Source organism: Bombina bombina, chromosome 6 (genome assembly GCF_027579735.1).
Source record: "Bombina bombina isolate aBomBom1 chromosome 6, aBomBom1.pri, whole genome shotgun sequence".
Lineage (NCBI taxonomy): Eukaryota > Metazoa > Chordata > Amphibia > Anura > Bombinatoridae > Bombina > Bombina bombina.
Genome location: NC_069504.1, coordinates 263,879,991 through 263,892,534, shown reverse-complemented (window position 1 = coordinate 263,892,534; position 12,544 = coordinate 263,879,991). Strand labels below are relative to the sequence as shown.

Below are 12,544 nucleotides of genomic sequence, written 5' to 3'. Positions count from 1 at the left end.
AATACTTGCCGAGCACTTCTGTCCATTCCTCGGCCATCAGTGGCTCAGTGTATGGAGGTAATCGGATTAATGGTAGCGGCAATGGACATCGTTCCGTTTGCTTGGTTTCATCTCAGACCACTGCAACTGTGCATGCTCGGTCAGTGGAATGGGGATTATGCAGAGGTCCAGGGTTTCTCAGGAGGAAGCAGTGGATGCATTGACACTTCCTTGGTGTTATCAACCTGCTTATATTTTCCCGCCTCTAGTTCTTCTTCCAAGAGTGATCTCGAAAATCATCATGGAGCAATCGTTTGTGCTCCTGGTGGCTCCAGCATGGCCTCACAGGTTTTGGTATGCGGATCTTGTTCGGATGTCCAGTTGCCCACCTTGGCCAATTCCCTTAAGGCCAGACCTTCTATCTCAAGGTCCATTTTTCCATCAGGATCTCAAATCTCTAAATTTGAAGGCATGGAAATTGAACGCTTAGTGCTTAGTCAGAGGTTTCTCTGACTCAGTGATTAGCACTATGATACAGGCTCTTAATTCTGTTTCAAGGAAGATTTATCATCGGGTTTGGATAACCTATATTTCATGGTGTTCCACTCATGATTATTCTTGGCATTCTTTCAGAATTACTAGGATATTAGTTTCCTCAGGATGGTTTGCATAAAGGGTTGTCTGCAAATACTTTGAAAGGACAAATTTCTGCTCTTTCTGTCTGATTTCATAGAAAGGATTGCTAAGCTAACTGATATTCACTGTTTTGTTCAGGCTTTGACTCGTATCAAACCTGTTATTAAATCTATTTCTCCTCCTTGGTGTCTCAATTTGGTATTGAAGATTTTACAGGCTTCTCCTTTTGTTTCTATGCATTCTCTGGATATTAAATTACTTTCTTGGAAATTATTTCCATCTTAATGGGAGGAGAGTCCACGGCTTCATTCATTGCTTGTGGGAATTAAGAACCTGGCCACCAGGAGGAGGCAAAGACACCCCAGCCAAAGGCTTAAATACCTCCCCCACTCCCCTCATCCCCCAGTCATTCTTTGCTTTTCGTCACAGAATATCCCTGGCATAAGGTTAGGGTATCCAAGATCCTGTCCTACCTCCAGGATGGGTTTGAGAAGGGGTTTGCCGCCAGTTCCTTTAAAAGGACAGATTTCGACTTTATCGGTACAAGAAACTTGTGGAGCTTCCTGATATTCAGTCCTTCCTTCAGACTGTCTAGGATCAGGCCTGTCTTTAGAAATTCCGCTCCCCCTTGGAGCTTAAACTTGGTACTTAAGATTTTGCAGAAGGGTCCGTTTGGGCCTATGCATTCGCTTGACATTAAAACTCCTTCTTGGAAGGTTCTATTCCTACTGGTTATAGCATCAGCACGCAGAGTCTCTGAGTTGGCGGCCTTGCAATGTGAGCCGCCTTATCTGTTTTTTCACGCCAATAAGGCTGTTCTTCACACTGGGTTTGGATTTCTTCCCAAGGTTGTGTCGAACCGTAACATCAACCAGGAGATAGTGGTTCCTTCCTTGTGTCCTAACCCTTCTTCTTCTTCAAAGGAAAGGTTGCTTCATAATTTGGATGTGGTTCGAGCCTTGAAGTTCTATCTTCAGGCCACGAAAGAATTCAGACAGACTTCATCTTTATTTGTTGTGTATTCTGGGAAGCGCAGGCGGCAGAAGGCCTCTTCCACTTCCCTATACTTTTGGTTGAGGAGCTTGATTCGCTTGGCCTATGAGAGAGTGGGACATAAACCTCCTCAGTGGATTACGGCTCACTCAACTAGAGCTGTGGTCTCTTCCTGGGCCTTTAAGAATGAGGCCTCTATGGAGCTGATTTGTAAGGCGGCTACTTGGTCCTCCTTGCATACGTTTACAAAGTTTTACAAATTTTATGTTTTTGCTTCAGCGGAAGCAGTTTTTGGGAGAGAGGTTTTGCAGGCTGTGGTGCCCTCAGATTAGGGTCAGCCTTCTTTTCCCCTCCTGTTTTTTTCATTCAGTGTCCTCTAGAGCTTGGGTATTTGTTTCCCACAAGTTATGAATGAAGCCGTGGACTCTCCTCCCATTAAGATGGAAAACATAAATTATGCTTACCTGATAATTTCATTTCCATCTGTGGGAGGAGAGTCCACGGCTCCCGCCCGGTTCTCCAGTGGGCGGACCTATATTTATTTTTGTTCTTCTGGCACCATTTATACCCTAATATTTCTCCTACTGTTCCTTGTTCCCTTGGCAGAATGACTGGGGGATGAGGGGAGTGGGGGAGGTATTTAAGTCTTTGGCTGGGGTGTCTTGGCCTCCTCCTGGTGGCCAGGTTCTTAGTTCCCACAAGTAATGAATGAAGCCGTGGACTCGCACAGATGGAAATGAAATTATCAGGTAAGCATAATTTGTTTTCTTTTGGCTATCTCTTCTGCTAGAAGAGTTTCTGAATTGTCTGCTCTCTTGTGAGTCTCCTTTTCTGATTTTTCATCAAGATAAAGCTGTTTTGCAGACTTAGTTTAAATTTTTGCCTAAAGTTGTGAATTCTAACAACATCAATAGGGAAATTGTTGTTCCTTCCTTGTGTCCTAATCCTAAGAATACTCTTGAAAGATCTTTACATTCTTTGGATGTGGTAAGAGCTTTGAAATATTATGTTGAGGCTACTAAAGATTTCAGAAAGACTTCTAGTCTATTTGTTGTTATTTTCTCTGGCTCCAGAAAAGGTCAGAAAGCCTCTGCTATTTCTCTGGCATCTTGGTTGAAACTTTTGATTCACAAAGTTTATTTGGAGGCGGGGCAGTCTCCGCCTCAGCGAATTACAGCTCATTCTAATAGATCAGTTGACACTTATTGGGCTTTCAAGAATGAAGCTTCAGTTGATCAAATTTGCAAAGCAGCAACTTGGTCTTCTTTGCATACTTTTACTAAATTTTACCATTTTGATGCGTTTGCTTCTTTGGAAGCAGCATTTAGTAGAAAGGTTCTTCAGGCAGCTGTCTCAGTTTGATTCTAGGCCTTTGATTTGAATTTTTTAAAATCTTTAAGAAAACTTAATTTTTTTTGTATTTCATTTCTCAGCGGATATAGCTGTTTTTATTTTATCCCTCCCTATCTAGTGACTCGTGGACTTCCACATCTTGGGTATTATATCCCATACGTCACTAGCTCACTTACATGAAAGAAAACATAATTTTATGTAAGAACTTACCTGATAAATTCATTTCTTTCATGGTGGCGAGAGTCCATGAGACCCACCCTATTTTTTGTGGTTATGTTTTTTTTGTATAAAGCACATTATTTTTCCAGTTCCTCTCTTTGTATGCTTTTTACTCCTTTTTTTACACCTCACTACTTGACTATACATTAAACTGAGGTATGAGTGAGGTGTATTTATAGGCATTTTGAGGTTTGGGAAACTTTGCCCCCTCCTGGTAGGAATGTATATCCCATACGTCACTAGCTCATGGACTCTTGCCACTATGAAAGAAATGAATTTATTAGGTAAGTTCTTACATAAATTATGTTGTTTTTTTTGTCTACACTATAAGTGTTTGTACTACAATACACCTTCCTCTCTATAGTTCACTGGTCTTGCCCTCTGCTGTAGGAGCTTGTCACTTTGATTTACCAGCCTCTTGCTAAGAGCTTACCTAATTATTTTGACTTTCCAAACACTGTACAAAGATGCTTTTTTACGCTGTGAACAAAGCAGACAGCTTCATGATCTATTTAACCCTTATAAACTGTGCCTCCTGGAACAATATCAAAGATACATAATGGTCAAAATTGAAATGTGCAATGAGAGTGCATTTCCGTTTTGAATAGAAGCTTTTTTTTTATTAGAGAAAAATATTCTAGTAAAATTTAAGTTATTATTGTTTTAAACAGAATACGCACATATGCTGTGTATACCCTGTGCGCCAGTATTCAAACACCACATTAGCAGTGGTTTCCTTCTTAATATGAGGAGAGTCCACGGCTTCATTCCTTACTTGTGAGAATACATAACCTGGCCACCAGGAGGAGGCAAAGACACCCCAGCCAAAGGCTTAAATACCTCCCACACTTCCCTCATATCCCAGTCATTCTTTGCCTTTCGTCACAGGAGGTTGGCAGAGAAGTGTCAGAAGATACGGAGTAGTTCCTTATGGAGGGTATCTACCCTTTGAAATGGGACTGGAGTTTTAAGTAGTCTTGTCAGCCTCTCAGTGAGAGCATTGACGAAAGTTAGGGTCTGGAGATGCAGGGAGAGTTGTTCTGTGAAACCATCCAGACTCGTATTAGCAGGTCCTAAGCAATCAGTGTTGACGAGTTTCACTGCCTGCTTTGATCACTCAAGTCCATGTCAGGAGCGATGCTACAAGACCGACAAGACTTGAGAGGCTGTGTTTTCTGTTTCACAGCATAGATTCCGGTAAGATTGTTTCATTTTGCACACATATGGTAACGCTAGAAGACAGGGTCACAGTGTGGCTCCTTTTATCTGTATGGAATCAAGAGTTAATATCTCCTGAGGGGGGATTATTGAAAAGTGGGGCTTAATCTCATAAATTTTTATTTGATTTATTCTGCATTATATGTGAGATGTTTTTTGAGGCTCATAGGCTGATGTTGGAACATACAGGTTATTTTCACTTTAGAGCTGCGCAGCTTTACAAGCTTGGCGCGCTTTTCCTTAGCAGAGGCGGTCCTAGGTTGCGCTCCATGTGACCGGTTGTGGTCGTATTTTCACTTCCTATTCTCTGACTGTGCTGGTTATCGGAGAGCAGCGGTTTTCTCTGTGTGCCTGGGTCATAGGAGGTGGTGAATGCCCCAGCCATTGGGGGTATAAAGGTGGCGGTTTTATATTTTATATAATGTTTGTTATTGTTATATCAGGACATAGCCCATAGCTATGGAGGACTCTGATGTTTTAGAGGGCACTCCCTCTATACCTAAGACTGTCTGTTTATATTGTGAGGAGGCCAAGGTATACCCGCCTTCTCAATTATGTTCCACATGTCTAGAAAAAGTGATTGTCAAAAAAGGTTAACATGTTTAATACCACTGAGCCTTCCACCTCTGAGGAGTCCCCGTCCCGTGAGGTGCAAATGCTGCTTGCATCTCCTACTGCACATGCAGTTTCCCGTAGCACTCTCTGATCCTCTGTCTGGAGGAGGCCTTTTACCTCCAGACTTTACTGTTAAGTTACAAACGGGGGTGTCTGCGGCCATTCGTGCTTTACCTCGCCCTGCTAAGCGCAAGCAAAAGGTCAAATATTGCTCTCCTTCCCAGGGGTCATTGTCTAGTTTATTGGCTATAGCTGATAGACTGTTATCTGATGATGAAGTTCTTTCTGATACTTCAGAGTGTGAACTTTCTGGGTCTGAATCGACTGCCTCTAAGCCTCCAATTGCGGAGGAACCAGATTTTTAGATTTAGAATGGAGCACTTGTGCTTTCTTTTAAAGGAAGTTCTGGCTACTTTAGGTTCCAGAGGCCAAGCTGCCTGAAGAAATTTTAATTCCTAAACTTGATAGAGTTTGCGAAGATAGGGTTGTTCCTCAGACTTTCCCTGTTCCTGTAAAGATGGCAAACATTAAGAACGAATGGGAGAGGATTGGTTCTTCCTTCACCCCTTCGTCTGCCTTTAAGAAACTGTTCCCAGTCCCAGACTCTCAATTGGAGTTGTGGGGTTCCATCACTAAAGTGGATTGCGCCGTCTCTACTCTTGCAAAATGCACTACTATCCCACTGGAGGATAGCTCGTCGTTCAAAGAGCCCATGGATAAAAAGATGGAAACTCTGTTAAGAAATATGTTTCAACATTCAGGATATTTATTTCAATCAGGAGCGGCTACCTACTGGTGTGACTCCTTATCGGAATTAAAGTGGAAGGGCCTCTTGATATTATTCGTCATAGAATTAAGGCGTTAAGGGTCGCTAATTCTTTTATTTGTGATGCAAATTATTTGTTTAAATGCTAAAACTGCTGCGTTTTCTGTTCAGGCCCGCCAGGCTCTGTGGCTGAAGTTCTGGTCTGCAGACTTGACTTCCAAGTCCAGACTTCTTTCCCTTCCTTTCAAGGGTAAGATTTTGTTTGGTCCAGGCCTGGACTCCATTATTTCCACGGTTACAGGGGGCAAGGGGGCCTTCCTACCACAAGATAAAAAGAACAGATCTAAAGGACAAGCTTATAATTTTCGTTCTGACAAATCTCAGCATCCGCAACCCTCTGCTAAGACCAAGACCGAGCAGCCTAAGACTTGGAAGCCGGCTCAGTCCTGGAATAAGTCCAAGCAGAGCAAGAAGCCCGCTGAGATTAAATCAGCATGAAGGGGTCGCCCCCGGTTCTTCTATGGTAGTGGGCAGACTTTCGCTTTTCTCAGAAGCTTAGTTCAGGGATGTGCAGGGTCCTTGGGTCCTGGAGGTCATTGCTCAGGGTTACAGAATTGGGTTCAAGTCTCTTCCACCCAAGAGCAGATTCCTTCTCGCAAATCTTTAATCAAAACCAGAAAGAGGGATGCCTTTCTGGGGTGCGTTCGGGATCTTTCCTCCTTTGGAGTCATTGTCCCGGTTCCCATAGAGGAACAAAGCTTTGCATACTACTCAAACCATTTTGTGGTCCTAAAGAAGGAGGGAACTTTCTGCCCGATTCTGGACCTAAAGTGCTTAAGTTTCTAAGCGTCCACTCGTTCAAGATGGAGACGATAAGGTCTATCCTTCCCTTAGTTCAGAAGGGACAGTTCATGACCACTATAGATCTGAAGGATGCTTACCTTCATGTCCCAATCCACAGGGAACACTTTCAGTTCCTAAGATTTGTCTTCCTGAACCAGCACTTCCAGTTTATTGCTCTTCTGTTTGGCCTTGCTACTGCCCCAATAATTTTCAGGGTATTGCAGTAGCACCTTACTTGGACGATATTCTGATACAAGAACCATCCTTTGGTCTAGCGGAAGAACATTCAGAATCTCTTCTCTCTCTTCTTCGATCCCATGGATGGAAGATAAACTTAGAAAAGAGTTCTCTTATTCCAAGCACCAGAGTAGAATGCCTGGGCACTATAATAGACTTACTAGTCATGAGGATATTTCTTTCAGACCAGAGACCGCTGCAAGCTGGCTTCAGCATGTCTTGCCCTCTGGACCTCCTCAAGGCCCTCTGTGGCGCAGTGTATGGAGGTGATTGGTCTCATGATGTCCAGCATGGACATAATACCCTTTGCCAGGTTCCGTCTCAGACCGTTACAGCTGTGCATGCTGAGACAGTGGAACGGCAATCATTCAGATCTATCTCAACAGGTCTCTCTAGACAACCGGTCGAGAGAATTGCTCTCTTGGTGGCTCTGCCCAGATAATCTGTCCAGAGGGACATCCTTTTTAAGACCATCCTGGGAAATTGTGACTACAGATGTGAGTCTCTCAGGATGGGGAGCAGTTTCAGGAGCCAAGAAGGCTTAGAGCCTTTGGTCTCGGGAGGAGATCGCTCTTCCGATCAACATTCTGGAACTTCGAGCAATCTTCAATGCTCTGAAGGCTTGGCCCATCTGGGTTCGTCCCAGTTTATCAGATTCCAATCAGACAATATCACCTCGGTGGCTTACATCAACCACCAGGGAGGAACGAGGAGCTCGCTAGCAATGAGGGAGATATCTCGCATTCTTGAGTGGGCGGAGGCCCACAACTGTTGGCTGTCAGCGATCCACATTCCGGGTGTGGACAACTGGGAAGCGGATTCTCTCAGCAGGCAATCCTTTCATCCGGGGGAATAGTCTCTTCATTCCGAGGTGTTTGCGGAGATATGCAACAGGTGGGGGACTCCAGAGATAGATCTCATGGGGTCTCGTCTCAATACCAAGCAACCCAGGTATGGGTTGAGATCCAGGGATCCTCAGGCAGAACTAATAGATGCATTAGTGGTGCCTTGGAGGTTCAGTCTAATATACCTTTTTCCGCCATTACCTCTCCTTCCTTGAGTAGTGGCCTGTATCAAGCAGGAGCAGGCATCCGTGATACTGATTGCTCCATCGTGGCCGTGAAGGATGTGGTTCGCGGATCTAGTGGGGTTGTCGTCATCTCCTCCATAGAAGTTATCTTGTCACAGGGATCTGCTGGAACAAGGTCCTTTTGTTCATCAAAATCTAGATTCTCTAAAGCTGACTGTGTGGAGATTGAACGCTTAGTCCTAGCCAAGAGAGGTTTCTTTGAGAGAGTTGATACTCTCATTCAAGCTCGTAAGCTGGTTACTCGTCGCATCTATTATAAGGTGTGGAGGACCTACTAATTCTGGTGTGAAGAGCGTGGATTCCCCTGGCATAAGGTCAGGGTGTCCAGGATTCTTTCCTTTCTCCAGGATGGTCTGGAGAAGGGCCTTTCTGCTAGCTCCTTTAAGGGACAGATTTCGGCCCTATCTGTTTTACTGCACAAGAGGCTCGCTGAGCTTCCAGATGTTCAGTCTTTTGTTCAGGCTCTAGCTAGAATCAGGCCTATGTTTAGATTTAGCGCTCCTCCTTGGAGTTTAAATCTTGTTTTTAAGGTCTTGCAGAAGGCTCAGTTTGAGCCTATGCATGTTGTTGACATTAAATTACTGTCTTGGAAGGTTCTTTTTCTACTGGCTATTGCTTCGGAATGCAGAGTCTCTGAAATGACTGGCTTGCAATGTGAGCCTCCTTACCTAGTATTTTATGCTAATAAGGCTGTTGTTCGTAATGGGTTAGGTTTTCTTCCTAAGGTCGTTTCAGATCGCAACATCAATCAGGAGATTGTGGTTCCTTCCTTGTGTCCTAATCCTCCTCCTTGGAAGGAACGGTTACTTCATAATCTGGATGTGGTTCGGGCCTTGAAGTTCTATCTTCAGGCTACAAAGGAGTTTCGACAGACTTCTTCTTTGTTTTTTGTCTATTCTGGGAAGCGTAGGGGGCAGAAGGCCTCGTCCACTTCCTTACCTTTTTGGTTGAAGAGCATTATTTGCTTAGCTTATGAGACAGTGGGTCATAAATCTCCTCAGAGGATTAAGGCTCATTCAACTAGAGCAGTGGCTTCCTCTTGGGCCTTCAAGAATGAGGCCTCTATGGATCAGATTTATAGGGCGGCTACCTGGCCCTCCTTACAGCTTTTGGGAGAAAGGTTTTGCAGGCTGTGGTGCCCTCGGAATAGGGTCCGTCTCCTTTTTTGCTCTCCCGTTCATTGTGTCCTCTGGAGCTTGGGTATATGTTTCCCACAAGTAAGGAATGAAGCTGTGAACTCTCCTCATATTAAGAAGGAAAGCATAAATTATGCTTACCAGATATTTTCCTTTCCTTCTGTATGAAGAGAGTCCACGGCCCCCACCCGTATTCTCTGTTGGGCGGACCTAAATTTTGTTTTGTTCTTCTGGCACCATTTATACCCTGATATTTCTCCTACTGTTCCTTGTTCCCTTGGCAGAATGACTGGTATATGAGGGAAGTGGGGGAGGTATTTAAGCCTTTGGTTGGGGTGTTTCTGCCTCCTCCTGGTGGCCAGGTTCTGTATTACCACAAGTAAGGAATGAAGCCGTGGACTCTCCTCATACAGAAGGAAAGGAAATTATCTGGTAAGCATAATTTGCTTTTTCTTACGCAGATATTGCAAATACTTCTACTAATCATTGTTTCTTTTGGAATGCAAATAAAATGCTGAATACTTTTCTAGTAACCCCCTATTTGCTTAGTGCTGTGGAGCACTTTTTGTATGAAGAGTCAGTCACTAATGGTGGGATTGACCTGGGGGTTACGTTACATTATCCTCTCTTACCCTAAGGATAATGCCTTAATATAAAAAAATAGATTATACATTTATACATTTAATTGAATGTACCTTCATATGCTATGCAACTTTAAAAGAACTGGTACAAATATGCATTGTTTATAAATTAATGAGAAATGTTGTAATTTTTTTTTTTTTTTTTAAGACAAATTACTGGCCGCTAGATGCAGCTCTTATGCCGTAATTTGAGTGGCTCTGGGCTAGTGCATGGATAATCACTTGAAGTATTGACACTGTTTATTTGTACCTGTGTTTGCGCCTATGTACATAATTCTCTTGTATTGTATTCATTACACTGCTAAAGGCAAATTTATTTTATATTATTGAAAAACATTTGAAATGAAAATGCACATGTAAACATTTGTATTCTGTAATTAAAAGATGAACAGAGACAGCCTATATATAACAAAGAGACTCTAGAGAGAGAGGTGCATTAAACTCAAACTATTTCTAGCCTATAGTTGTAGGCTGCAATGGGGGGAATCAGTATTCAAGACCTGGGCCTTGCTAAGCCATTGGTCCCCAGGACAAGGCTTTACTGTCTAAATGCTACAGCACCTGGAATTTGTTGCACCCTGATTTAACAAATACGATTATTTTAGCTTTGAGGTGGGGACTCCCCTGTTGACTACTTACATTTTATGGAAGGCTGCAGAAATGTAAATGTCTTGTCTACTAAGTATTTGATTAGCATAAAATAAGGAGTGTGAAACAATTAAAAGCAGAACCACTTCTTCATTAGATTGTTAAGCATTAGGTATTATACTTGATAGATATCTGCTGCTGTGCTAGAACTACCTAGAAATGCATATGCCTAACTGGAAATGTTTGTTTTTATTACAGGAGCAATTCACAGCAATGAGAGATCTCTATATGAAAAATGGACAAGGTTTTGCATTGGTGTACTCTATAACTGCACAGTCCACCTTTAATGATTTGCAAGACTTGAGAGAGCAGATTCTTCGAGTCAAAGACACAGACGATGTAAGCACTTTGTAGAAAAACAAAGCTTTAAAGATCTTGATTCTACTAATTTCGTTTTTAAGGTTTTAACAAAAGTGTACCACTGTGCTATACTAATTACATTCTACTTCCATTTTTTATGGACCGTAGTTTACAATATTGTTGCAATTTGCAACCGACTGAAGTTCTTATAGCAGCAGTCTGTGACAGTTTATCCTATTTTGTGCTGACATAGATATTTGTGAGCCAAACACAATGGTTGACCACACATTTATTGTCAAGTAAAAACACTGTTTATTTCATATTTTGTTCTTTCATTGGGTGCTGCACAAAGTCACAGCCCTTCCAGTGCAATAAGATAGGGGTGAATTTTGTCTTGTGGTCTGTTCAATTGCCATTGAGATTATTTCTACACCATAAAAAAGCTTACAGCGTAACCATGCGGAGGGTGGATGGAGTGAAGACAGAGTATCTGATAAAATAATTGCAGGCACCAATAATATATCTTGTTTTACAAGTTTGTAGACATATAGGCAAGTGTTTAATAAAATGGGCACAACTGAAATTAATGATCAAATATCTGGCATTATAATAAAACTAACTGTTTTCCCCCTTATCCTCAAACCACTAGGTGCCAATGATCTTGGTGGGTAACAAGTGTGACTTGGAAGATGAAAGAGTTGTGGGAAAGGAACAAGGGCAAAATCTAGCAAGACAATGGAACAATTGTGCATTCTTGGAGTCTTCTGCTAAATCTAAGATTAATGTCAACGAGGTAAGGTTTTAACGAATGACCAAATGTTAATTCACCTGCATCTGCTACGATTTGAAAGTAACATTCCATTGGTGGCAGACAAGCTTTAATTATAGTGTATGAGCCAGCAATAATATTGTTTTTAATAGGCTTTTTTTTTTTTTTCCAAACGTTCACACCTCTTTCACAATATTCATACTGCTTTTCTTTTACCATCCAAAAATGTATTTCTCTTGTTAAGTGTAGTCAGTCCACGGGTCATCCATTACTTATGGGATATATTCTCCTTCCCAACAGGAAGTTGCAAGAGGATCACCCAAGCAGAGCTGCTATATAGCTCCTCCCCTCACATGTCATATCCAGTCATTCTCTTGCAAAACTCAACAAAGAAGGAGGTCGTGAGAGGAGTTAGGAGTTTTTTAATTAGTTATTCTTCAATCAAAAGTTTATTTTAAATGGCACCGGAGTGTGCTGTTTTTTCTCTCAGGCAGTATTGGAAGAAGAATCTGCCTGCGTTTTCTTTGATCTTAGCAGACGTAACTAAGATCCACTGGCTGTTCTCGCACATTCTGAGGAGTGGGGTAACTTCAGAAAAGGGAATAGCATGCGGGGTCCCCTGCAAATGAGGTATGTGCAGTAAAATATTTTCTAGGAATGGAATTGACTAAGAAAACACTGCCGATACCCATATGATGTAAGTACAGCCTAAAATGCAGTAGTAGCGACTGGTATCAGGCTGGTAAATGTATACACAGTAGAGTTATTTTCTATGGAATAGATTTTGACTGAAAAAATACTGGTAATACTGTAATAATGTATGAGCCTTAACTGCAGTAGAAGCGACTGGTAGCAGGCTTAGTGATAACTTTACACAACATATGAAATGTTGTTTTTTAAAAACGTTTACTGGCATGTTAATCGTTTTGTGAGGTACTTGGTGATAAATCTCTTTGGGCATGATTTTTTCCACATGGCTAACGTATATTTCTGCATAGAAACAGTTTTAGCTGGTCTCCCACTGTGTAATATGACTGGGAGGGGCTTTGTGTTAGCGCCTTGTTGCGCAGTTAATATTCAATCATAGTCTTCCTGTTTCTT

The 12,544-nt window shown here is 42.2% G+C and overlaps 1 protein-coding gene across 1 annotated transcript in view; it reads left to right on the top strand.

Moving 5' to 3' along the window:
- The window catches only part of RAP1B (RAP1B, member of RAS oncogene family), a 355,352-nt gene that overhangs the window by 272,703 nt on the left and 70,105 nt on the right, over positions 1-12,544 (top strand). Inside the window, exons 5-6 of the mRNA XM_053716828.1 lie at positions 10,573-10,713; positions 11,324-11,467. Of these exons, the coding sequence (XP_053572803.1) occupies positions 10,573-10,713; positions 11,324-11,467 (285 nt within the window). The remainder of the gene's footprint in view (positions 1-10,572; positions 10,714-11,323; positions 11,468-12,544) is intronic.